The sequence below is a fragment of the Puntigrus tetrazona genome, chromosome 18 (genome assembly GCF_018831695.1).
Source record: "Puntigrus tetrazona isolate hp1 chromosome 18, ASM1883169v1, whole genome shotgun sequence".
NCBI classification, from domain to species: Eukaryota; Metazoa; Chordata; class Actinopteri; order Cypriniformes; family Cyprinidae; genus Puntigrus; species Puntigrus tetrazona.
The window spans coordinates 23606362-23632615 of NC_056716.1; the positions used below are offsets into that span (position 1 = coordinate 23606362).

General features: G+C 36.3%; 1 protein-coding gene across 1 annotated transcript in view; it reads left to right on the forward strand.

The window, feature by feature from the left end:
* The window catches only part of cdh13 (cadherin 13, H-cadherin (heart)), a 262775-nt gene that overhangs the window by 132288 nt on the left and 104233 nt on the right, over positions 1-26254 (forward strand). The window contains 1 exon segment of the mRNA XM_043216624.1: positions 6866-7010. Coding sequence (XP_043072559.1) covers positions 6866-7010 — 145 coding nt within the window.

The following is a 26254-nucleotide window of genomic DNA, read 5'->3' on the forward strand; positions in this document are numbered from 1 at the left end:
GCACAACTCATTTATTTAAACATTTAAAACAGATTTTCAATATATATATATATATATATATATATATATATATATATATAAAAATGCAAGGAGATATATATAATATATCTCCTTGCATTTGACTGTAATCAAAATGAATTAATGAATGAATAAATGAATAACATGTATTTAAAATAAATATTACTTTTCTTTGAAATGATAATCACAATAATATTCATTTATATATATATATATATATATATATATATATATATATTTGTGTGTATGTGTGTGTGATGTAATGTGATTTTATGTTTTGCATTATTCCTATAATTTTGACTTTTTTGTCATAATCCATACTCACAATTTTAAATTTATATATCACAATTTGAATTTTCTTTTACTTATTTTCTTTATTTTTCTTCTTCTCCTCCTTGTACCTTTGACTTATGCCCTAATGCGAAAATAGGCTACTGTAGATTATAAATATAGAGAGATATAATATTATAAAATATAGAGAAATAATATTTGAAACATTTATTTACTATATTTATTTATTTATAATATAAATGTGTATTTTATTCATCATTTTATTTTATACACTTGATTTAGTCAGCTTAAACCCTAATAAATGTTCTCTCTCTGTCTGTGAATGCCGGAGCACAGAGCAGCAGGATGCGATGATGTATTGAACCATTACTGCTATAAACTCGGATGTGGGGAGTCTGTGTCATTAAGAGCATTAGATCTGTTGAGCGGAATCATGACTGCACCGGTCGGGGCCAGACAAAGAGACTGACCCAAGCTTCCGCGAGACACAGAGAAAGCAGATGAGAGTGATGTCATGCATTACTGGCAGCGATCGCAGCTCTCTGGTAATGTGCTGGCAGAGAGAGGAACTCCCCCGTTTTGGCCGCTCTGCGTAATGGATCATTCCTGATGGGCTCTTAGGGTAATGCAAAATGGCAAGTGCTATCATTGGTCATTTCCACTGGGGTGAGAAGGGAGGGGAGACTCATCATCCGTTAACGCAGCTAGGAATTATGAGCCACTAATTTAAGTTCTTAATGTTCCCGTTCTTAGCCTGGGAAGTTGTGAGTCACAGTATGAGACAGGTGCCTTTCCAGGAGCTTTGTAAGAGTTCTTCTTTTACGCAGCCCCACCGTTGCTTAGGTGTTTCTTTTTGGTATATGTCTTTAATGCTTATCAGTGCTGCATTGGATTGATAAAGATACAGTAATAGTAACATCAGATTTTTTGTATGTTTTAAAAAGTATTTTATTCTTGTAATGGCAACAGCCTCCAGTTTTAGCATGATCTTTCAGAAATCATTTGAATATGCTGATTTGGTGTTCAAGATACATTCAATGATCCAATGATGATAATATATATATATATATATATATATATATATATATATATATATATATATATATATATATATATATATATATATATATATATATAATTATTTTAATATTCATGAATTTTAGTAATAATAAATATTGTTTTTGTTTTTTTCTTTCATTTTATTCATTTATTTCAGGATTCTTTGAGGAATGGAAAGTTTAAATGAATCATACTTTTTTTTTTTTAATAAATAAATGCCTGTAACAATGTAGCAGTCTTTACTGTCACTTTTAATCAATTTAATGAGTCCTTGCTGAACAAACGTTTTAATTGCTTTCTTTAAAACAAACAACCTCAGACTTCTGGATGGCAGTGCGCTGTTTTTTTTTTTAATAACAATGGTAACACTTTACAGTATGGTTTAACAAAATTAGCTAACATGAACTAAGAATATTATTTATTAATATTAGTTAATGTTAATTTCAACAAATTTACTTGTCAGCATTAATTAAAGCACCGTGAACTAACAGGAACTAACAATGAATGACTGTATTGTCATTAAGTAACATTAACAAAGATGAATAAATACTGTAATAAGCACATTCTTCATTGTTTGTTCATGTTAGTTAATACATTATCTAATGTAAGCAAAGCACACTTTGTTACTATAATAATAAAGTGTTACCATAATAATAATAATAATAAGTAAATAGATGAATACAAAGACATGCCTAAATTAATATATAGATTACAGAGTATGTATGAAGAACAAAAAACAAATATTAGCTTTTATTTCCATTATAAATTGTTTTAATGAAAGTGTACACATAGGTTGATAGCAAATACACACTGGAAAAAAAATAGTTGTAGAAAAGCCACAAAAACCATCTTCATGATTAAAATAAAATAAAATAAGCTGCCCTTTTAACAACATGGCATCAGGTATAATTTGTTTTGTACTACTGAATGTGCTATATGAAGGACACATCCTTCTTCTAGAGGCAATAAGGCGCAAGACTGTCAACTCAAACTCTTTATTTTCCCTCCCCACACCAAACTAAAGTTCCAAGCGTTGCTTCAGCAGTTTATAGGTGCGCAAATAAAACATAACTCTACAGGGGAGCGTAAGATGTGCCCAGTAGGAGAGTTCTGAGCTCTTTTATCAGTCAGTGATTTGCGTCAGGTTAACGTGTTTCACGGGCCAATTGCTCAGGAGCTTCTAGTAAGCAGTAACGTTTCTGGCCTGGGGTATGATGTTTGCCGTACAGACGTGCGTGTTTGTGTTTGAGTCAGAGAGACAGGACGTGCTGTGCGTTTCGCTGTCTTTGCTCTGCGTCGCGCACCTCCCGGGGGTGTGCGGAGCGCACGCGGTTACGGTAGCGCTCGGAGAAGGGAGGAATGAATAAGTGATATGGGCTTTGGGGAGGCCCGGCTCTGAGGCGGCGGGGCTGAGAGATTGAGGCACAGAAGCGAGGCAGATGCTAGCGCCTCAGCCATCACCGCGCTCTCAGGTGGGCCCTTGTGAAACTTCACACTGTGAAAAGCAGATAAATCTTCTTTCTCTCCTTTTCTTCTCAAGAACCCCTCCCGTCACACTCCCAAACGCGTCCCTGCGCTGTTGTTGTTGTTTCATATTCATTCTCATTTTCCCCACATGGCTCTCTGTGTTCTCTACCTGTTTTTTTAAGGCTGTGTATGGCTTCCCGTCTCTCTGTTTCTCTTTATCTCTATATGAATCTATTCTCCCCAACGGGTTTAGCTCTTTTTTCAGTCACCTTGGACTCTGTGATTCGGCTCGTTGCCTCTAAGGGAGGATTTTTGGTCCAGTCAGGCAAAAACAAGCTGGGAAAATGGGATAATGAGAAAGAGTTGTGGAAAAACTAAGTTTACCCTTCGTGTACTTACCCTCATGTCCTTGCCAAAGGACGTCTGAAGATGAAGATTACAGAATTTTTATTTTTGGGTTAACTATCCCTCTTTTGCGTGAACTATCACACTTTAAGCAAATTGTATGCATTCGCACAATACCTGTTCGAAATACTTAATTTAGCCGAGGGTTCAGGGTTGAGCTCATCCTAGAAATTATATATTTTTATAATATCTTTAATATTGACTATATTTCAATGTGTGTATATATATATATATATATATATATCGTGACAAAATTGTTGGTACCCTTTGGTCAATGAAAGAAAAACTCACAATGGTCACAGAAATAACTTTAATCTGACAAAAGTAATAATAAATAAAATTCTATAAATGTTAACCAATGAAAGTCAGACATTGTTTTTCAACCATGCTTCAACAGAATTATTAAAAAAATAAACTCATGAAACAGACCTGACAAAAATGATGGTACTTTTGCAAAAGCAACCTTTTGAGGCAATCACTGCAATCAAACGCTTCCTGTAACTGTCAATGAGACTTCTGCACCTCTCAGCAGGTATTTTGGCCCACTCTCATGAGCAAACTGCTCCAGTTGTGTCCGGGTTTGAAGGGTGCCTTTTCCAGACTGCATGTTTCAGCTCCTTCCAAAGATGCTCAATAGGATTGAGGTCAGGGCTCATAGAAGGCCACTTTACAATAGTCCAATTTTTTTCCTCTTAGCCATTCTTGGGTGTTTTTAGCGGTGTGTTTTGGGTCATTGTCCTGTTGCAAGACCCATGACCTGCGACTGAGACCAAGCTTTCTGACACTGGCTAGTACATTTCTCTCTAGAATTCCTTGATAGTCTTGAGATTTCATTGTACCCTGCACAGATTCAAGACACCCTGTGCCAGACGCAGCAGCAAAGCAGCCCCAGAACATAACAGAGCCTCCTCCATGTTTCACAGTAGGGACAGTGTTCTTTTCTTGATATGCTTCATTTTTTCGTCTGTGAACATACAGCTGATGTGCCTTGGCAAAAACTTTTTGTCTCATCTGTCCACAGGACATTCTCCCAGAAGCTTTGTGGCTTGTCAACATGTAGTTTGGCATATTCCAGTCTTGCTTTTTATGATTCGTTTTCAACAATGGTGTCCTCCTTGGTCGTCTCCCATGTAGTCCACTTTGGCTCAAACAACGACGGATGGTGCGATCTGACACTGATGTTCCTTGAGCATGAAGTTCACCTTGAATCTCTTTAGAAGTCTTTCTAGGCTCTTTTTGTTACCATTCGGATTATCCGTCTCTTAGATTTGTCATCAATTTTCCTCCCATGCCCACGTCCAGGAGGTTGGCTACAGTCCCATGGATCTTAAACTTCTGAATAATATGTGCAACTGTAGTCACAGGAACATCTAGTTGCTTGAGATGGTCTTATAGCCTTTACCTTTAACATGCTTGTCTATAATTTTCTTTCTGATCTCTTGAGACAACTCTTTCCTTTGCTTCCTCTGGTCCATGTCGAGTGTGGTACACACCATATCACCAAACAACACAGTGATTGCCTGGAGCCATATATAGGCCCAATGGCTGATTACAAGGTTGTAGACACCTGTGATGCTAATTAGTGGACACACCTTGAATTAACATGTCCCTTTGGTCACATTATTTTCAGTGTTTTCTAGGGGTACCATCATTTTTGTCCATGCCTGTTTCGTGAGTTTATTTTTTAAAATAATTCTGTTGAAGCATGGTTGAAAACAATGTCTGACTTTCATTGGTTAACATTTATAGAATTTTTATTTATTATATTGACTATATTTCAATGTGTTTTTCTATATATATATATATATATATATATATATATATATATATATATATATATATATATATATATATATATATATATATTTTTTTTTTTTTTATCAAGTAATTAACTTTTTTTATTATTTATTTATTTTATTTTAAATAAAAAAATACATTTACAAAAGCATTTATTTTATATTAATTAACACAAATAAATAAATAAATGTCTGTACTGTCACAGTCAATAAATATACTGTGGCCTTGAGGAATTGGCCATTGGAATTGGAATTCTTGAGGCAAGAATCAAATTTCATTTCCCTCTCATGCACTTTTACTGCTGCAGGAAAGAGGCTGATTGTGAAAACACGTCTAATGACAGTTTTTACCTAATGGTCACACAAAAAGTACATTAAAATCACACCTAATCAAACATTGCTTATCATCACGAATGTGTCATGAATATTTGAAATATGACACGTTGCATCAGAAAAACAAGAAGCAGTGCAATTGAATCAAATTGTGTAGTGCCTTCATAAATTGCCTGTGTATTTCTGAGAACCAGTAATCCATTCTTTCTCTGTATCTCTTCTCCTCAGCACCATTAGAGCAGATCAGCCGCAATCACAGACGGACACTCAGATCTCCACTCAGGTCTTTCAATAATTGCTGACCACAGGCAGCATAGGTAGCCATTACCCATTAGGCCGGACACTGACAGTCAACGTCTGCCATTTTCGCAACAACATCTATACTATATGTGTTATGTTTAGCCTGTATGTCTAGTTGTTTCTACAGTTGCTGCCAATTTTATTATGTTATTATATATTCCATGTCAGTATGTACTAATTATACACATTTTTATAGAAATTAAAGCATGGTCATCAGTTTTTGGTAACACTTTACTTTACAGTGTTTGAATGGATTAATTATTCCTTGTAATGCACTTTTTAATGCATTGTACAATCTCATTAATAATTATAACCACAGAATACTAATCAATTCATTGTTGCACTTATTTGTTTATAATTATATGTTACAATATATAGTGTATTTAAACACACATTATTAACAATTGTAATCAATTATACCCTTTAATAAACCTTCATAATATATTATACTTAAAGGCTTTAAGGAGTGTCACCAAGGTTGTTTGTTTTTATGCAAAACTATTTTTCCAATCAATTCGTTTAATTAAAATTACGCTTCAGTTGAAACTAGATATTGTTACTGTGTGTCATTTTCCAATAAAATTGCAGTTTTATCAAATTCATGAAGCAGGAAAGTGCCATTCAGTCATTTTTAATTTAGGTTCAATTCAAAAGCTGAGTATGAAATTAGCCTAAAGACAAAGATATGTATTTTATTTTAAAATACAGCAAATTTAAATTCCATCCAAAATGAATGATTACGGCTGAGGTAGAAATGGCATTAATTCACGGCGGCTCTGGTGATACCGATAGTATGCAAATGATATAAACTTGTAATTTCGTAAAAAGTGTATTTTTAACATTAAAAAGTAAAAAAAAAACACCCCACTGTGTCATATCAATGTGCAAATGGTGAAAGAAAAGAAAGAGAGAGAACAGCGTGAAGTATAAAACATCTCTGGTGATTGTTCTTAAACATGGTACATTTCTGTTTCTTCAGCTGGCAACACATGAAGTTAATGTTTTATTAAATCCTGTCATCAAGTCAAAAGTTTTCTTCAGGTGTTATTTTAAGATTAAACTGTTTGCCAGTCATCTCACATTGCGAGTGAAATCTCAATTGCCTGCCACTGAAAGCAACCTTTATTTCCCTCTGTCAATTACTGGCAGAAACAGCTGAATCTTTCCTTTTTGTTCTCCTCCTCTTTCTCTCACAGCTCCAGGTATCCACCACTGACCTAAGTGGCAGATTGGTAGAGGGACCAGTAGACCTGGACGTGTCTGTTATTGACCAGAATGACAACCGTCCGGTGTTCAAGGAGCCGCGTTACTCTGGGGAGGTTCTGGAGGGCTCCCCCACAGGTACTCTTCTCTGACCTAACAGTGCTCATGCTCTTGCGGTTGGAATGGATATGTCTAGGGAACTGATTACTGGAAGAAGAAAGTCGAGATCAGAGTTGGCTAAGGGTCTAAAAGTCTTTGATAACACTGATTGGAGAGAATATGTGTTATGGTTTGAACATATAGGAACATACTGTAATCTGTGGATGATAAGGTTTATTACTTTTTGTGGTGCCTCATTAGATGGGTTTGAATCTCCTTTATTCTGGTGCATACTTAAGGTTGACAGTTCTAAACATTTAAAATGATTTCAGATTTTCTTGGCTGGTTGGAAAGATGTATACTGTTACTTTGAATGAATGTGTTTTTCCTGTGTCAGATATGAGGTTTCATTAGCAATGAAGATAAGCATGGTTTGTGTTGACCACAATGAAATCAATTCAGCCTTTGAAAAAACTAAATGATCTCTTTTCCTTTCTAGCTTAGTGTATTTTATGTTATTATTATTTAATTTTTTTTTTTTCTTTCAATTAAAAAGGATGCAGTAAATTGATCAAAAGTGACAAGAAATATTTTTTTTTTTCAAAAATTCTGAAAAATGTTTTATAAAATCATTTAAAAGTAAATATTTTGTATAATACTATTACTACTACTACTACTAATAATAATAATAATAAGAAGAAGACATTACTATTACTAATGCACCAATTCAGCATATTACAATGATTTTTTAAAGACTATGTGACTTTTTAGGTGTGTGTGTGTGTGTGTGATGGCAATGCTGACTAAAAAATTAGATAGATAGATAGATAGATAGATAGATAGATAGATAGATAGATAGATAGATAGATAGATAGATAGATAGACAAATCAATTTCAGTGAGCCTGAACGTTTAACCTAAAAACTGTTCTTTTCTTTTCTTTTCTCAAGTTAGCAACCACCTGTGAGTCTTGCATAGGCAATTCTCTTCAGAAAATATATGATATAATATAATGTAATACAATATCATATAATATAATATAATACATATGATATAATACTTCAAAATAAATAAAAAAGTTATTTCTGAAAGAATGCAGCACAAGCAATATATTTTACATCACGACATCTAAAGCATTTGCAAAAGAATAGCTATAAAGCAAAAATGACATGTTTTATTTAAAAAAAAAAAGTAGTATATTTTTGAAGTCATCCCTAATGAGCAAACACATTATCTCTGAGCGTGTATGTTCACACCGCGCGCCACAGAGATATCTTCAGCGAGCTAATCGTGAGCATCCCTCACAAATGGCAGCCGGCGTTTATCTCGCCACAAGAGAATGCTACATTGTTTTCATGATGTGTCTGATAAATCAAAAAAGAATTGGACCATTTGCAAACTGCATGACACTCTCTTCAGTCCCGTGCCCTCCAGAAATAAGAAATTCATTGAGACACAACCCCGTCCTTAGAGGCCTCAGTACTGCACTTCCATTTCTCAATCCTTCCATCATTTTTCCCATGATTCTGCTTCAATTCCATCACAGCACTTTGCTTCTTTCTTTTCCACTTACTTTTTTTTTGTGGTTTTTACGGCCTGTCAGCATGGAGACACAAGAAACGTGGTTTCAGACATTTTAAAAAAAGGGTTTCGCCAACCTTCGTCACCCACACTCGCACCAAAAATACCCCCCACAAACAATTAAACATAGCTCAAACGAGCATGTGAATTCTAAATCAATGAGAATGGCGAGCGTAATAGGACAGGAGAGATCATATCGAATCTTTTTCTCTGTCAAGAGTGGGCTGCGCTGCTTTCATTGCAACATAAACAAACAGACACCAGCCTCAGACATCAGTGATGAGGACAGGATGAACTGATCCCGGATCAGCTCCTAACAGTTCCTCGCAGGTAGAGTAGGTGGATACGACGTGCCTGTTTGTGGATACATTTAGCTCTGGAATGGTGATGTGTGCTCAGTCGGGAGAGAGTTAGGGGGAAAGGAGATGAGAGTCCCTAACAGTGGGAAACTTTCCACCCGCTTCCAGAGTTGCTGTAACTTAGTTAAGCAAAGTGGGTTTATCTAATCGTCAAAAGAGGAAATGAAATTTGCCTGAAAGACTTAATGAAATTAAACTAAGACCTTCATGCGACCAGGAGAAGATAAACACCCACAGGCCTAGCACTGTTCCATTGGCTTTAGTCAGAGAGTGTGTCTATATATAGAAAGCTGTGTCTTGTTCTATATAATAGGTAGATTGCAATAATTATAAAAAATGCAAAATAAATACAAATAAATACATGCATATATATATATATATATATATATATATATATATATATATATATATATATATATATATATATATATATATACAGTATATATATATTTACACATATACACATATATTTACAGCATATGTGTGTGTATATATATATATATATATGGTATGTATATATTTCTTTCTATAACATGTATAATACTAAGAAAGAAAAATAAGGCATATAAATATACCTTGAGTCCGTAGTGCATTTCCCTTAATAATAATAAAAAAAGTTTCACTCTCTTATATAAATACACTTTATTACCATCAGGACTGAGTGCCTCTTTTAAGTTAATTTATTTTTTTGGCTCTTATTCTTTGCTACTTTTTCATTGGCATGTCTATCACCTTTTAAAATACCTTAATGGAGAAGATGCGTGATTTATTGAGAGTAGATCCATTTTAGTGTCTATTGCCTCTCAATTATAGCCATTTTCCTTAGAATAAATTTAAAATTGATCATTTAAAAAGCTTCACACTGTTCGGCAATAAAAGGGGTGCTTTCTATAGTTCCATTATCTTTCATATTAATCAAACAAGTCGCTTTCATCATTTTCGAAGCGTCGTGTCCTGTTCAGATTGCCATTGTCACTGTTCCACTCAAGGAGCATGTGTGCAGTGCATTGTGGGTGCAGGTGCACGCAGCAGGGGCTGGGCTTTTTTCCGGTGACTTCCTCTCTCCTCTTTAGGCTTGTGTATGTACGGGTTGCAGATGTGCACAGCGTGCCTCCTCCGCTATGTCGAACTCTCCTGAGCGCCTGGCAAAGGGAGGATGAATGTGTATTGCTTTTTTAACGCCTCTTTTCAAAGGCCCTGTTAGGCGCAAGACTTTGCCAGTGTGTGTCCGGAGAGGAAATGAAAAATGGGAATTGAGAGCTTTTTAAAGAAGCCTACATTAATCAGCACTGGAACCAACAGTCATGGGCCTCCCACTCGGGTCTCAGGTTTAAGATATTCTGCCCCTACCCCCCACCTGCTTTAATCAGCATGACCGCTGGCACAGGTTAGAAATTAAAGAGCTCAGCGTGGCGCCTGATTAGTGAAGCTTTCTGCAAGCTGCCTTTTCAACAAGTTGCAAGGCTGTGCGACTTCATGCACGTGTGTACACGTGTTTACTGCTGACAGTGTGATAAAGTGCCAAGTCAAGATGAACCGCTGAGTGAAACGACATTCAGTAGGAAAAAAAGTAGGGCAAGGCTCTATAGATGGTGGACTTTCACATTGTTACAAAACTACTTCTATTTCAAATAAACCTTCAAACATTTTATTCATCAAAGAATCTTTGGGCTTTACTGTAACTCAAATAGTAGAGTATGGGGCTGGCAGCTCCAAGACTTATCCAAGACTTTATCCAAGTCGCTTTGGATAAAAGCTGCTAAATGTACATGTAAAAATCTTACAAGATTTCTATAAAAATATTAAGCAGCAAAACTGAATTCAACATTATCCTATTATCTTGATCTCTTGCTGTCTTTGAGCAGCAAATCTGAATATTAGAATGATTTCTCAAGGATAATGTGGCACGGGAGACTAGAGGAATGGCTGCTGAAAATTTGCTGTCACAAGAATAAACTTAAACTATTTTAAAACATATAATATTTTTGGGTTATTTTCATTTGTGAAATAATTTACAATATTACTATTTTATGTTATGATAAATGAGCATGGCAAAAATGTTATTTATTCATTTTATGTTGGAAAAATACAAATTTGGCCTGAGACAGTCCACTGTATGGCTGTAACAACACCTGATAGATAGATAGACATTATTTGATCAGTTTGAGAGTCCCACCTGTTTTTCAGTTCCAGAGACTCTCTATGTAATAAGAGCCAATAAAACCAGGAGCATGCATTAGGAAAGTAAATTGGGCCAATGTTGATGGTGGCAGTAATGAACTTATGGTTTGAATGTATCCTTCTTTTCTCTCTTTCTCCGCAGGCTCCTCCCTACCTCCGTCCTCACTCCTTTGCGCGTGTCGTGCGAAATGTTTATTTTGTTCTGAATTGGGAGGACAGTTGCCTATAGGGGGAAACACAGCAGCACTCTGACATTTCTGTGCGTGGTGATAACTGAGCAAACAGCTAGACTTCTGGCAGGCCTTTATTCACTCGCTCTCTTTCTCTCTTTCTCTCTTTCTTCTCCCTCTCTCTCTATTTCTACAGGCTATTTTTGTTGGGGAAAAATATCTTCATTTCTCAGTTGCCTTTCCTCTTGTCTGTTCTTTGGTTTTTCTGTTTGTGAAGTCTATAAAAGGCTTCCTGGGTTCTTCATTGCACCTGTGATTTTCAGCGGCTCAGAGGAACGTTCCAGGTTCAATACAAGTTAAGCTGTATTTACAGCATAGTTGGCATTGTGTCGATTACTTCGGAAAATAATTTCAACCCGTCCTTCTCCTTCAGAGCACACATAAAAAAGAAATAACTTTGTCCTTATCAGCTAAGATAACAGGCAATACAGACAATCAAACAGAGAGAAGCACTGACTGATACCAGAAGAAATTAATGGCTCTTTATTTAAATATTTTAATATTCAATATTTTGCCACAAATACTCTCAATAGAACCAGAATATTAGAATATGAGTTTTGAACATACAATTTAAAAATATGCTTATATTAAATAAAAATAAATAATTGTGCAAGCAAATTGTGGAAAGAAAATGTATTGTATTATTAGTAAAATTATACTCTGTGGTATTATAATTGCTGAAATATATTTATTGATATTATAAAAGCGTATAAAACGAAAATAAATATAATTTTTAATTTATTTTATTTTGGAACAAATACAAATTTGGCCCGAGACAGTCCACTGTATGGCTGAAAGAAGACATGTGATAGATAAAATGGATTTGATGTAATACCATGATGATACTCATTCTGTCAAAAACAAATCAAATAAATAAAAATAAATAAATAAAAGGCGTGCAGGTTGTGCCATAGCTCAGGTGGTCTGTCAACAGCACTGACCCATTCAGGCCGCTGTAATCAGTGATGTTCAGCGCCGTGGCAGAGGTTGGTGACTACCTGCTGCTCTGCCTGTATATCCTCACCTCCTGACAGGACCGTTCGCCATCTCAGCCTCCGGCCTGATGTGGCAGCTCTGAGAAAGTGGCGTGGAGCCGGCGGAGCGTCGGCCTCAGAAAATAAAAGGCTAAAAAAATCAATAGCTAATTGCCAGGACAGGCCCCCGAGGAGGGCCGGCTAGACCCCAGCTCGGATTGATCTTGGCTAGAAAATGATTGGGCCGAGGGTGACACTAATGCCGGCAGGTAATTTGTAGCATAATGGCATGATGTCTGTGCCATTAGGATTTCCCAGCGCCAATGTCTCCCTCACAGAGCTCTCACAGGATGACCCCTGCTCCCTGCTGCCGAGCAGCTTTTCAATCCCACAATGCCTCATTATCTGTCGATCAATCCCATGCTGACTGCCATATTATGGACTAATACTGAACTGTGCTCTGAATTGTTTGTGTTGAAGGAAAACTCCAGTACTAGACTAAGAAAGAAATAGATAAATGAGTTATTGAACACTTTTGTGGCTATATAGGATATTTTAGTTAATAATATTACTTAATGCTAATTTATTTTTTATTGAACTGTTGCAATATGTCAGGCAGTTGTTCTAAATAGCAGCGCACTATGCAAGTGATGTTGCTTAATTGTCACCTGCCTTGTGTATTCGCTTTCACCTCCTGTGTGATTTTATCCCAGCTGTGTCTATCACATGAGAGTTCCTTTTCGCTGGTTTTACACAAATATACCCCGTGAGGAATATACAGGTGTTCAAGGTGCCATCTGCATCCCACATAATGCAGCTGGATGAGCTGTTGCTCAGAGTACGAAAGTCATTCAGAGTACAGAGTGCAAAAGTGCCATTGCATTGCCACTGCCCTATTTGTCTATCTTTAAATTTATCTACTAAACACCACAGACTACAGTAAGCAATTACTGCATTGACCCGAATATAAGACAATTTTTTTACTAGAAATACATCTGAAAAAACACAGCCGTCTTATATTCAGGGTCTAAATTTTATCAAGTCAGTAATACACCCCCAAATACGTGTGAATCAAGTGTCATGAAATATGTAATGCAATGGCCATTTCTCAAACGGAAGAGGTTGCATTTGTAGGCTGCATACGTCATAAAGAAGATCTTAATTTAGAATGTTAAGTTAGAAGTTTGACCATTATTCTTAAATAAGTGTAAATTGTTGTATTATGCTTATGGCTCACGAATATAATGCTCAGTTAACTGAAATAAACCAGGCTTGATGACGAATGCAGCCTACAAATGCGTCATCCTGAGGATGCAGCCTTCCATTTGAGAAACGGCCAATGTGTTTTGTAAAGATCGCAAGTGAAAACAAAAAAGGTGGCAGCGGCATGTGTCGTGATTATCATGTTTTGCTGCATTCCAGGCAACCCATAACCTGTGTTTTTCCAACTAGAATGGCACTAGAATGGCAGTCAAACCCGTGACTTTCCACCCGTGAACTCGTACTAGAACGATGTACTCTCAGTTCCGCGCTCTGATGTTACATAGCCTGCGAAACAAAAATGGCAGCCCCTATGGATGCGGTGTTTAAACAAAATAAAAACAAAGTTTTTCTTAGTAAAATGCAAGATTTGGCTTTCAAAAAGCCTATTTCCAAAAAGTATATCTGAAAAAAGGAGGTCATCTTATATTCGGGTTAATATGGTATGTCATCAGTATTTCATTACAGTTATTTATACATTTTATGCTTCCATTTATGCATCTAGCATAATAAAGAAAATATTTTGAGAATTTTCTGCCTCATTTGTCACTGCGATTAAAAATTACCTAGAGTGGTTGATATGGAACCAGCTAATGAACCAGCCAACTAGATAGCATGTTTCAAAACACCACTACTAGCTTAAGCTGGATTTTCCAGCAGAGTCTCCTTGAGTTTATGATTTGATACCCTCCAAACACTCCATCGTTTGAATATATTTCATGAATTCAGTGTAAATCACATCAGCACACTTGAAGTCAATGTGCTAGCCTGCATCATTTCAAAGCTAAATTGCATCATTACGCACCATTCAAATGGATTTTTTTCCCCTTTATTCTCTCATTCACTTTTGCCTCTTTGCTTGTTTATAGTCCTGGGGCTTGCGATGCAAATGGCAAAGGCACTCGCGGAGTTTCAGGGCGCTGTGAAAGGACAGGAGGGAGCTGCCCCAGACATGAGTGGCGGGTTGGCCGTGGGCTCCCTGTGGGGGTTCCGCTACACGAGCGCTTCTAATCTATTAAAGAGCTTCTGCTCTTTCCTCTACCCACAATCCAGCAGCCTGCCACACGCCCGCACTTGATTATCTGTCCCTCACTCTTTCTCTTACTTCTCCCAGTGAGGAATAAAAGCAGACAGAGCGTGCAAGACACAAGAAAACCAATCTCGGCCCATCTCCCTGTCTCGTTGTCCCTTGTCTTTGATGGCCGATGCTATTTTAAAGCCCCGGGGCTCCCAGAGCTCCAGGCCTGGTTATCTTCCTTTCACTCTTCCGCTGGTACATTTCCAGATGAGATAATTGTTTTAGAAGCGCTGGCTTTTAAAGCTCTTTGGAAAAAATTGAAGCAGGTTTTTCTTGCTTTTCTAGTTGTGTAATCTTGTTATCATGGCTTGGCAGTTATAGGGTAAATGTAGGATCTTTCGCTGCTGGTTGCAGTACAGATGTAATTTGTTCAGTCTAAGAAGGATTGACATCCACTTTGCTTTTTGTAGTTGAGCCTGAAACACAAATTTAGTGGGTCAGTGGTTTAACATAAATATAACTGGATTTTAAGATGCTATGTAATGCCAGATGGTCTAAAATCAAATCAACAGACCTGGGGCCCACTAGGGGTCCTCTACAAACCTCTTGGGGTCCCCAATAAGTGTTCAAACTATTTAAGCTGTACAAGCCGTAAGTGTACATTATTTATTTTTGTCACACAAGTACCAGAGATCAGTTCGGGAGGGCAATGCAAAAAAATCAAAATCAGTTAAAGTTGAATGAATTTCTAAAACATTTATAAACATTTATAAGACTGGTTTATAAAAGGTGAAAATGTATAGCTTCGATTTAATTTGTGTTCAAAAGAAGGTTTAAATGAATCAATGCTGTATGTTTGTTATTTGTAGAAAATGATGCATGCGAAAGAAGAAAAGAAAATGTTCTGCAGCCATACCATACATATATAAATGACTGTTTTTAACCACTTTCTCTCAATTTATAATCTCTTTAAATTGACCATTAAATAGCAGACAGATGCTTTTGGGTGCTTGTGGAAGTGTTATATGGGTGAAAGTCTCAGGATTAAGGATCAAGTGTCTTTGTGAAGCGAGCTTAGATGTCAGTAACGTACACTCATCTAAGAAGCAGAAATAGTCACTCTTTCTTCAAGTGTCATTTCAGATGCTAGTTACAAAATACAGCGGAGAGAACAGCTTTTGACACTTCTAATCCTTTGGTCCATGATCTCCCCATGTCCTCCAGGTGCCTCCCTTCTTCCTGTCCATTACCGCTCGCTATTCAGTGTGACGAGCTGCAAGAAGATACATTTTAAAGGAAAGACTGGAGATTGTTTAGTACCTGGTATGAGATTCTTCCTAGTCTTGCTTATTTTAAAATATACCAGACAGGCTTGCCTGGACAAAGAAGTGGACATTAATATCCCAAAACAACTGCTCTTTCTGTTCTCAGCCTAACGCATTCAAGTCTCACTTTATTTTTTATTATTTGTGTCCCACTTTTGCAGTATATGTGCATATCCGAGAGGATTGCTGCCTGAGTGCACATTTGCTTTAGGGCCTGAACGCTTTGATTGAATATTGATCTCAGATCCTGGCGGGTTTGGTGAGCGTGGCACCACCTGGGCTTTTGGGATAGTGGTGAGCAGTTTTCTGACACTGTCACCACCCCAATCATGTGTCCCATTGCTGTTAAAAAAAAAAGTAATTGTGTCAGAAAGGAATTTTCAATGACTCAGTCAGTCATCTGTTCAAATAGTTGAAAAATAGTGGTATTTTTTTGGAAGTTGTAAGGTTTAGTACATAGTACGAGTTCAGTGTGTTCCTGGAACAACATTTTAATCCAAAAGTTAAGTCTGGATAATATCTCTACACCTAAACCTAACCTTACCCATGAGTAATGTTTAAAATCAGATTAATTATAGATGAATGACACTGATGTTCAAGCACCAAACACTGACTGTAAGCCTAAACAAAAGTTTTCATACAAATCACTTGAGGACATGTATGGCAAACGTTCACAGACAAAATTCAGTTAATTAATACATATTGTGATGAAAGATCAGAAGCACAAAAGTGTGGAGAAAACAAGTTGTTTTTATGTTTTCTTTTAATTATAAAATAGAGAGAGAGAAAAAGATGACAGAGAGGTGGAGAAGCAGTACTCTTTTTTTTGCTCTAAAATATTTAATGAAATCTCTAAGAAATCTTTGTGACCTCCTTAGAAAAGCTTTTTTTCTGTAAACTCGAAATGTAGTGAAAGTGACACTTTTATTTCCAATTTCCTAAATGAAAAAAATAATATTAATAATAATTTAAATAAATAATACGTTTAATAGTGAAATTGTACATTAATTATTAATGTGGCCTAATATTTTTTTCTGTGATGCCAAAGCTAATCTAAATATTTTGTAACATTGACATCTTTACTGTCACTTTTAATCAATTAAATGCATCTTTACTGAATAAAAGTATTTCTAACACATATCTACTTTGTGTTCTGATAGATAGATAGATAGATAGATAGATAGATAGATAGATAGATAGATAGATAGATAGATAGATAGATAGATAGATAGATAGATAGATAGATAGATAGATTTTTTTCCCTCTTTCATTAATTTCTGTATTTAAAAATCACATCTGTTTTTCTCTGCTAGTAAAATCAGAGTTGTAGTCTTTGAGGGGCTTGATCCCATCCGTGTACAAGTATAATAATGTTGCATGAAATACATTAATAGAGGAGGTATGTCTTGTAAACCCAGGTTTAAAGCTGAGAGGGGAAGTCCATAAGCCGTCTGCTAAAATCTCACAACATTCCCGCTCAGTAAAAGAGGTTTTATGGAGGCATACGTGCGTTGCATTAATAGAGGAAGGAATAAGGTCATGGCAGCCTCTTTTGAGTCGAGAAATGAAGGAAAGAAATCAATAGCAGAATGTCTTCGAGGCGAACGGTGTGGGTTTGACATTTATGAGGTGGCAGGTGTAGAGGTGCTGTATGAAAGGAGAGAACGGCATGAACAAACTGTGCACATACAGACCACCACACGACGTAATCAATAGGTCTCACGGGCCCACCTGGGCAGCCTCAATCCCTTAGATTTAGATATCATAAGAAAGCCAAGTATAAATGTGTTGTAAATTAAATGTGCTTCATTGTCTTATTTCCATCCCGACCTCCCAACAGCTTTGACAGACATCGGAATAGATTTTCAAAAAGCGCTACGAAACTAATAAAGCAGGCAAAATAAAAAGCGTAAGGCTGTCGTGGTTATATTTCCCTGAAGTTTTTCATCAAATGACTTGAATTGCTTTCCACCCTTTCATTTGTCAAGATGCATTCAGGTTTACTCAGTCCCCTGAGGTACACACAGGCATGGCATTTTAGCTCCACAAGTGAAAAAGCTTCTTAATTACTTCATAGGCCTTTTATAGTTTCATGCATCGTAGTTTTGAACATCAAAAGTGATTTCGAGACAGCACTCAAGAGATCTGGATGGCTTAGCTCGTGCCACAGAGCGACTGAAAAAAAAGTGTGGGAGGAGGAACAGCTACTGTATCAGCTCGACTGACAAGAGAAAATGACTGGGTGAGCTTGTAATTCTCTCTAAGTAACTGGTTATCTGAGGACAGAAGATTGCCTGTTGCAGTGCTGATGTCTTTGTAAGGTCCAGAGATGGTTCTGATGAGTTTTAAGGGTTTGTGTAACACTGTGTGCTACAATTGACCAAACTTAAGGTTTACTTAAGGTTCACATAAAGAACACTTCATTGACCTGAGACTGCAACTACAACAATACATTCTATCCCTGATGATAGCAATTTCCATTTCATGTCAATTTTGAAGGTGCAGTATGTACCAGATGGTGGTACCAAATGTTTTTAAAAGTTTGGAAGCCCTCCTTAGGCTTAAAGTAAGTCAAGATCTCGAGAAAAACTAAATAATGTTTGACCCACTGCATACTGACTTGCATACAGTATGTTTGAGAAAAAAGGCAATAATAGCAAAAATATTATATTATATCGTTTGGAGTTTCTAGCTAAACTCTTTTTGAATACAGTCTACAAAGCAGGTAACTGCTGTGATGTGTCCTCCAGAGCTCTGCTTAAGGGCTTTGTAAGCTCCCGGGCTTTTGAACTCTCAACCTGAACCATTTTTTTTTCTCAGGATTTGATAAAAGAGATAGAATAATACATAGTCAAGTGTCAGCAACTTGAGAGGATTTCAGCTGAGTGCTGACTCAGCCTTGACTTCTGTGAACTTGTGAGCAAAGAATATTTTAGAGATCAAGACCAAGGCATTCCGCGGCAAACTTTGTGATTGTTTTATTCCATCATATTATTTGTGATTTTTGGATATACATCACCAAAAAATGAGAATTTCACTATATTTTTTCGTTGTATGAAAAGGGGTGGCTACTTCTGTGTTTTACAGAAGAATATACACTTCAGGTTTGGAACTACATGAGGTTGTAGCTTTTTTTTTTTATAGTTTTGGTGAACTATATTTTAATGTTTTTAGTGTATTATTGTATCATTATAAACTTGACAGATGAGTCTGAGATGTCTGTCAGTCAGTAAAAAGACATCATTTTTGACAAATTTATATTAAATTAGCCAGATCTGCGTCTTTCAAGCCTGCTTTTCGTAAACGAGTGAGATCACAGCTTTAACTCTCAAGGTGAAACAGGGATCACAAGCTGTTCAATCCGCAGGGTTTCTTGTGCTTAAAGCTCTGATCCTGCCATTCAGACTTGTGAGATGCGCAGACACAACAAAAAAACATTTTTTACCAATCCTCCAAATGCCGTGTTAGCAAGAATACAAAGCCCTGCCCCACTTTTCTGTGCATTTTAGTCTTTCTGCTGATTGCATCAGTAGGGGAGAAATTGTTGCATGTTGTACGAGAGAAAGGCATAGAGGCTGCTAAAGTTTTCTTTTTTTTTAATAAAATGATGACCGATTTGTTCTTTTCTGAGAGTGTTTTGAAAAATTGAAAACAGTTTGAATGAAAGTTTTCTTCTGCTATCCTGCCATTTACGGTGAGTGAAAATTGTTTTCTTCCGTATTGGATGTTATTGAATTCACAATAAAGCCATGAAGATGCTGTCTTTCAAAAACCCCCAAATTTATTTTACATCAAAGCAGCAACGTTCAAGATCAGAGAGTGTTCAGTTGCTTGTATTATAGATTTTTATGAGGCTACTAATATGGCATTGTCACATTAGACCTTGTTTCTATGGCATCTGTTGTCAGAGAGACCTGACAAGCTGTTATTTTGCTTTGTTCCTTGTTTGTATGGATATCCAAGTTTGTGGCACAAACTTTTAAGAGCTGTGATGTGTGGGAAGGCTAGTTGGGGGCTTTGCATAAGAGGACGTCTATCAAGGGGGTTCAAGAGCTCTTCAATTAATAATGACCACTCAAATCTGATGCTGTTCTGTTTCACAATCTATACATCACTTTTGTGAGGAAAAGAAAGGGTCTTTAAAGGACACAGTATCCTCTCACCACAGAAGAATCATCATTATCTATTCATGTATGATGATGCTAGAGTGTTACATCAATAACATGCTCCTTGTAATGTAAGGTGAATTAAGTTACATTTTCTCCATTTTAGCCTTTGAAATGACTGGAAAAAATGTCCCAGTTATCCTTATATAACCCTTGGTGCAGTGTTTGTCAAACAAGTGTGCATATATATATATTATTTCTTCGGTAGTTCTTTTTTTGTGCTGTATAGAGCTTTTTATACATAGTATTCACCTCCAACATTAATCAAATGACAATAGGAAGTCATTGATGAAAAAGGTATTATTTAGGTCAGACACTGATGTCTACTCGCTACATCAGTATGGAATAATAAAGCATGTGATTGGATTACCTGATAGAGATGTTAATACCACCTGTAAACAGATCTAGATTTCAACAAAGAATGGAATCTTCTTAGAAAAAAAAGCAAATATTGTGCCTTAGTTATATGAATTTATGGATCAAATTTCTTGCATTTACACTCTTAAAAGTAAAGGTACTTCACAATTACATAAAATAGTCTTTTTTTGTCTAAATGGTTCCATGAAGAAAAACCTTTGTGTTTCACAAAAAGGTTCCTTGTGGCGAAAGAAGTTCTCCAGATTGTAATAAGGTAAGAAAGAGATGGCTCTTTAAAAAACCTTTGACTGAATAGTTCTTCTGTGGCGCCACTGTTTAGAACCTTTTAAGCACCTTTATTTCTAAGAGTGTAGGTTGAGATTAATGTATTGGTTAAGTCATTACAAAACAATGTTCATATACTCCAGGGGTACTTTCGATTGCAAGCCTGTTACCTGCAAGTCATGCCTTTTCATTAAAAGTTGTGTAAAAGATAGTGTATTCGTAATAGGTGTAATTAAATGTTGGTTAGGCTTCTACGAGATATAAGTTGCACTATAAATTACATTACTTTTGTTAAAGACCCTATGTTGAATTCATTTGGAAATAAAATAAATAAATAAATAAATAAATAAAAGAAATTTATATACGATTGCACAAGAGCTGTTTGTGTGGTATATACAACTAAGGTATCTTCTTAAGAAATACTGAGGTTTGGAAGCGGTGATGTGAGCCATCATTACGAGTGGTTTTCTATAGAGCCAAAGAATAAAAAACGTTCCGTATTTTACATTGGTTCTTCTATTGCACAGTTTTGAAAAACAAAAATGTAAAAGCGAAGATGGTGTCTGTTTGTGCATATTTGTGATATGGATTTACAGAGTGAGTTGGAAGCATCGTAAAGACATTCATTATAGAAGCGCACTAGGTTTCCATCAAACGGTTTCTGATAAAGTCGTACAGGCTGCTTTTTGTCTCTCAGCTGGAGTTGTGTGGACTTCATGACTTGCCGTAGGCTGTAAACCAGAGCGGAAGATGACTTTCATGTAAAACATAGTCATTTCTCCTTTGAGAGTCACAATAAAGCCAATAGCTCAACAGGCATGGGGAGAAATGTGGAGCGATAACTGTTTATTTCAGCCTTGTGCCTCATTTATGTTGATGCCTCAGTCCATTTTGTATTCATCAAGTGCACATCTTTAATGTATGTACGAGCTGTCTGTCCTTGTATGTAGTGCAAGAGGAAATACAACAGTTTCTTACTCTCCATAGGAACTCGACTAGAAAATAACATTTCATTTATATTCAGCATTTGCATTGCTATCAGAGGAAACTACATCGTGCATCGTGTTTGAGGGACAAAGCTGAGACCTTATGACAGTGGAAGCAATAAGATTTAAGCTAAGCTTCAGAGGCAATAACTGCAAGACTACTTCTTCTTAGACTTCCCAGGTCTCCTCTGAAAACACTCTAATCATACAAACCCAGCAGCTTAAAGGAGTAGTTCACCTGAAAAAAAAAACATTTACTCACCCGTCAAAAAAAGCAGGAGATGTTCAGGGTGTTTTTTTACCTACAGTGAAATCATACCGTGGCCTGTAAAGCTACAAAATGACAAAATGTGCATTTAAATCACTATTAAATTAGTCTATTCAACTTGTATAAAGGATACATTAAGATTAAATTTGACAGTACACAGACTTCTGAATATATATATATGCATATTATGCATACTGCATATGTGTGTGTAAATTCATTTTCGTATCATATCAATTTGTGGAAAATTGTATGTATTTTCTGAGGTGGCAAATTCATTGGGATTTGTACAAATGACCATCCTTAAGCATACCCTATAAAAACATTGTTGTGAGTGAGCTCGTACCAATTATACGAACAAATTTTTTGTGTGAGAGCATTTGCTTCACACAAGACTCATTGTCAAGTAAGGACTAAAGGCTGTAGTTACATGGTAAATTACACAGTATATAATATCACTGAATATTGCTAAAAACTGCGCTATAATGAAGATGCATTTTGCTTTTGACGTATTTGCAATTATAAGATCTAAAAGAAAGTAAACAATGTGTATAACCCCGGTTTACCTCATAGTGTTCGATTAAGAGATTGTGTTGATTGACGGCAGAGTTTTAGCATGTTGTTCGCCAAGTTTTCTGTTCACTTTCCAAAATTAAATACTTCATCCCACGGCTTCATGTTAATGAGTTTTCCCCCCTTTTTTCTCATAAAAGAAATGTCTCTGCAAATTTCTAGCTTGCAGGTAGAATGCAATCTTAAATGTAAGTTGGACCGCACTCGTTGTGAGATATGAGAATGTTACTGAATGCTAGGCGTCGGATCTCTAAGGAACCATATTGGTTTCTCAATTACTGACCCGAGGCACTCGTCGCCTGGTGTACGCTTAGAGGATGCGATTGAGATAAACACAGTTTCCTCTGCTTTTGCATGTTTTACGTCCTTAATCAAATTCCTCCTCTCAGTTTTTTCCTCCTTCCTTTTTTTTTTGCATATCTCATTTAGCACCACCTGCCTTAAACTCTGTTCATCAACACCTTCCTGTTTCTCCCTTTTCTTCCCCAAGAGTCTTTTTATCTGTTTTTTTTTTCTTGACGTTCATCGGTTTCTCTCCTTCCATACCTGGTTTCCTCATTTTCTGTTTTCATCTCTTTTCTCATATCTTTGGTCTATTGATTGCTTCTAGTATTTTTTAACAAACACAAGCTAATAGGTTTTCTGTTTAATTTGCAGTCTTGTGAAATAGATGGACCGTCCCCAATAATTAATAGTCGTGTCTGTTGAAAGGACCCACTTCTTTTGAATTGATTCAGACCCAGGAAGAAAAGCATTGTGTTTTTCTTATTGATGAAAATGCATTGCATACAGCTCATGTTCAGTTAAATAAAAAGCCATTTTAAATGCCAAAATGTTGCATAAGGTTGCCCCCAAGAAATCCATTCAGCTAAACCTGTTTGTATCTATTGCTTTAGATTTGAGTGGCATTTTCCTAAATGCAAATGTTTGGGACTTGAAATGTCAAATTCAGAGCTCTTTGTATTGTTTTCGACTGTCCTTTTGCCTGGCTGCCGTCCATCACAGCAGAAAATACTGCAAGGATGTCAGATCCATGCGAGTTGCCTTAATGATGTTTAGCTCCCTAGCAGATGTTGCGTTGAAAGGCCCGTCAGTTTTGCACCATCAGCTACTGTCTCTTCGTATAGCTTGAGCCGAGTGGAGACGCTGAACACTCACACATGCACATATGACACATGTCTTCCTGTCTCTTCTGCCATTCGAACCGGTCTGGTCACATGACTGCACATCTTTTTTTAACTCACTATGTGTGTATATGTAGCCTATTTTAACCAACCTGGTCTCATAAAAATAATTTTTTGTGTAACATAGATTTTACGTACCTTAATGCACGTTTCGCCACAGTTTCAAAGGGAAATGTCAATATGTGAACCCTGGTATTTTTATTAAGTTCCTATATGTGCCATGTTGTTGTTTTTTACTTCACATATGTATTGTGACAGTTCGGAATATTAAATATCCGGGGACTGTCGCTAAAAGTTAATGCGTGTTGTAAATATGCCATACACCAAATCCAACCCTAAACCTGACTAAACTTAACAAATGCAAAACTGAGATAAAAAGGCATTTGTTGATGCAACAATGCCATTTCAGCTACCTTTTATGCAAATTTGAACTAGTTTGTCGTAGTTACATAGGATTCAAACCGCCTCTCAAATACGTCATGTGCTTCGTGAACTACTGAACAAACTTACCATCTGTGAAATCCCATAGATATGAAGCTAGATTTGTGTGATGCGAACATTCAAAGGCAACAGTTTTTAGATATATCCCAACATATTAATAATGTTTTGAAGTCATAACATGTTATTCTTCAAGTAATTGTGAGTAAATTACGCTTTATTAATCAAAACTACATTTTGTGGCAAAAGGAATAAAAGGTGTATAAAAGTTTTACTGCCTCTAGTGTTCATTTCTTTTGGAAACTAGTGATATGTACTTATTGGTACATATTTTGTGTCCCTTTAAAAAATGCACCAAGGTATGTTTATGCCATGAGACCAGGTAGATTTTAACCCATGCAGGCTCATTGCAAAACATACCTGTACTTAATTTTTCATCAACACAATACCTTCAATTGTACCTATACAGTGCAGTTTTCAGTTGAAATGAAAACTAGTGGTAGCAAAACACCAACTTTCATTTAATTTCAAACCAGTTATTATTATAGAAGCAGATTATCAATTCATAAAGACTTAACTTTGCTTTGACCACATCAAATATCCATCCAATCAGCTATTCTGATAGTAGTAAACTTGCTCAGTAGTTCACCCTGTACAGCATTTCGGTTGCAATGCAAAGCTCTCGGGTATGAGTCTTGTGAAACACAGTTCACCAAAAGAGCTCAAAGCTGTATTAGAACAAGGAAAGATTGCGTGGTTGTTTCAGGAAATTCATTTTGTCCACTTCTGCTTCTGCCTGTTGTGTGTTGTTGGAGCCTGTATAAAACACCCGTGCTCAGGGTGTTATCAGGTAAAGTGTAGCTCATCACATGGCTATGGTGATGGAACCATTTTAAATTCTACTATCTTCCTCAACAAGAGAACATGGCACTTCAAAGCAGCTTTTTCTGTTAGATCTTCAATTCTCATACACAAATCATGGCTTGGCGTGCCTATGTATTCATCGACTGTCATCGTGTAGAGACCGTCTTCTCCTTCTACTGAATTTTAATGCTTGACTTATCAGCAGACTACTGCATGTTATGGAAAATCATTGGAAAGGTGGTGCAAAGTTGTCAGTTTTGATGGACAGGAAGAGATGTGTGCTGGACATTGCAAACAAAGATTTTATTGCAGTTAAAGTATGTTATTATCATTTTCCTTTGCTAGATTGACAACTAATCTTCTTGTAGACAAAGAAGCAAGAGATTTTTGAAACATTAAAGAGGGCTTTTAGAATTTCAAAGTGATGTTTTTTTCCTATTAACTGATTGAAATCACTATATAGACTTTAAACCACAGCGGAGGACAAGCAGCAGTTTGTGATTTAATCTGTCTGCTGATACAGACCAGAATGATTAATTAGTCTTTGAGACTAAAGAAAAGTTCTGCCACATCCCTTAGTAGATTAATGGACTTGTTGCAGAGCAAGAAGACTACTTAGTACTTTTTTTTTTTTTTTTAAGTATATCATAGATTGTGAACAGATTGAATTAATTCTGAGTTTTTCCCCCTCACATTGCTGTCACAGCCATTGTTTCCACTTTACAAATAAATTAATAAAATAAAATAATCAAGAATCTGCTTATTTAATATTGTAGATATTCCAGTATTTACGAGAAAAAAAAATTTAGCTGCATCCTACTAAAATCTAATATCCTTTACAAATTTTTAGCATATTTTTTTTGTAAAGATTTTCGATAACAGCACATTTTCTGACATTTAAATGTCTTTACTGATGAGTTTAATGCATCACTGATAAATAAAAATAATAATTTATTTTTTTTTTTTTTTTTACTTTTGAAGATTGCAAGTCACATAAATTCTGTCTGATTTATTTTGGTAGTGCTCTGTCTTTACTTGCAAAGGGATGTCCATATGTTGTCAGAAGCTAAAACTACATCACTGCAAATGTAGTTTTCTTCAGGATCAGTTTCAGATCCAGGTGAAGCAGCTTTGCAACCAATCCTCAGTGCCATCCTATGTGTCCTGAGACATCACCTCAAAGCTCACTGGGCCACCAGAGGTTCATTTAGACAGCTCCATGAGCCCTGGGACCTGAA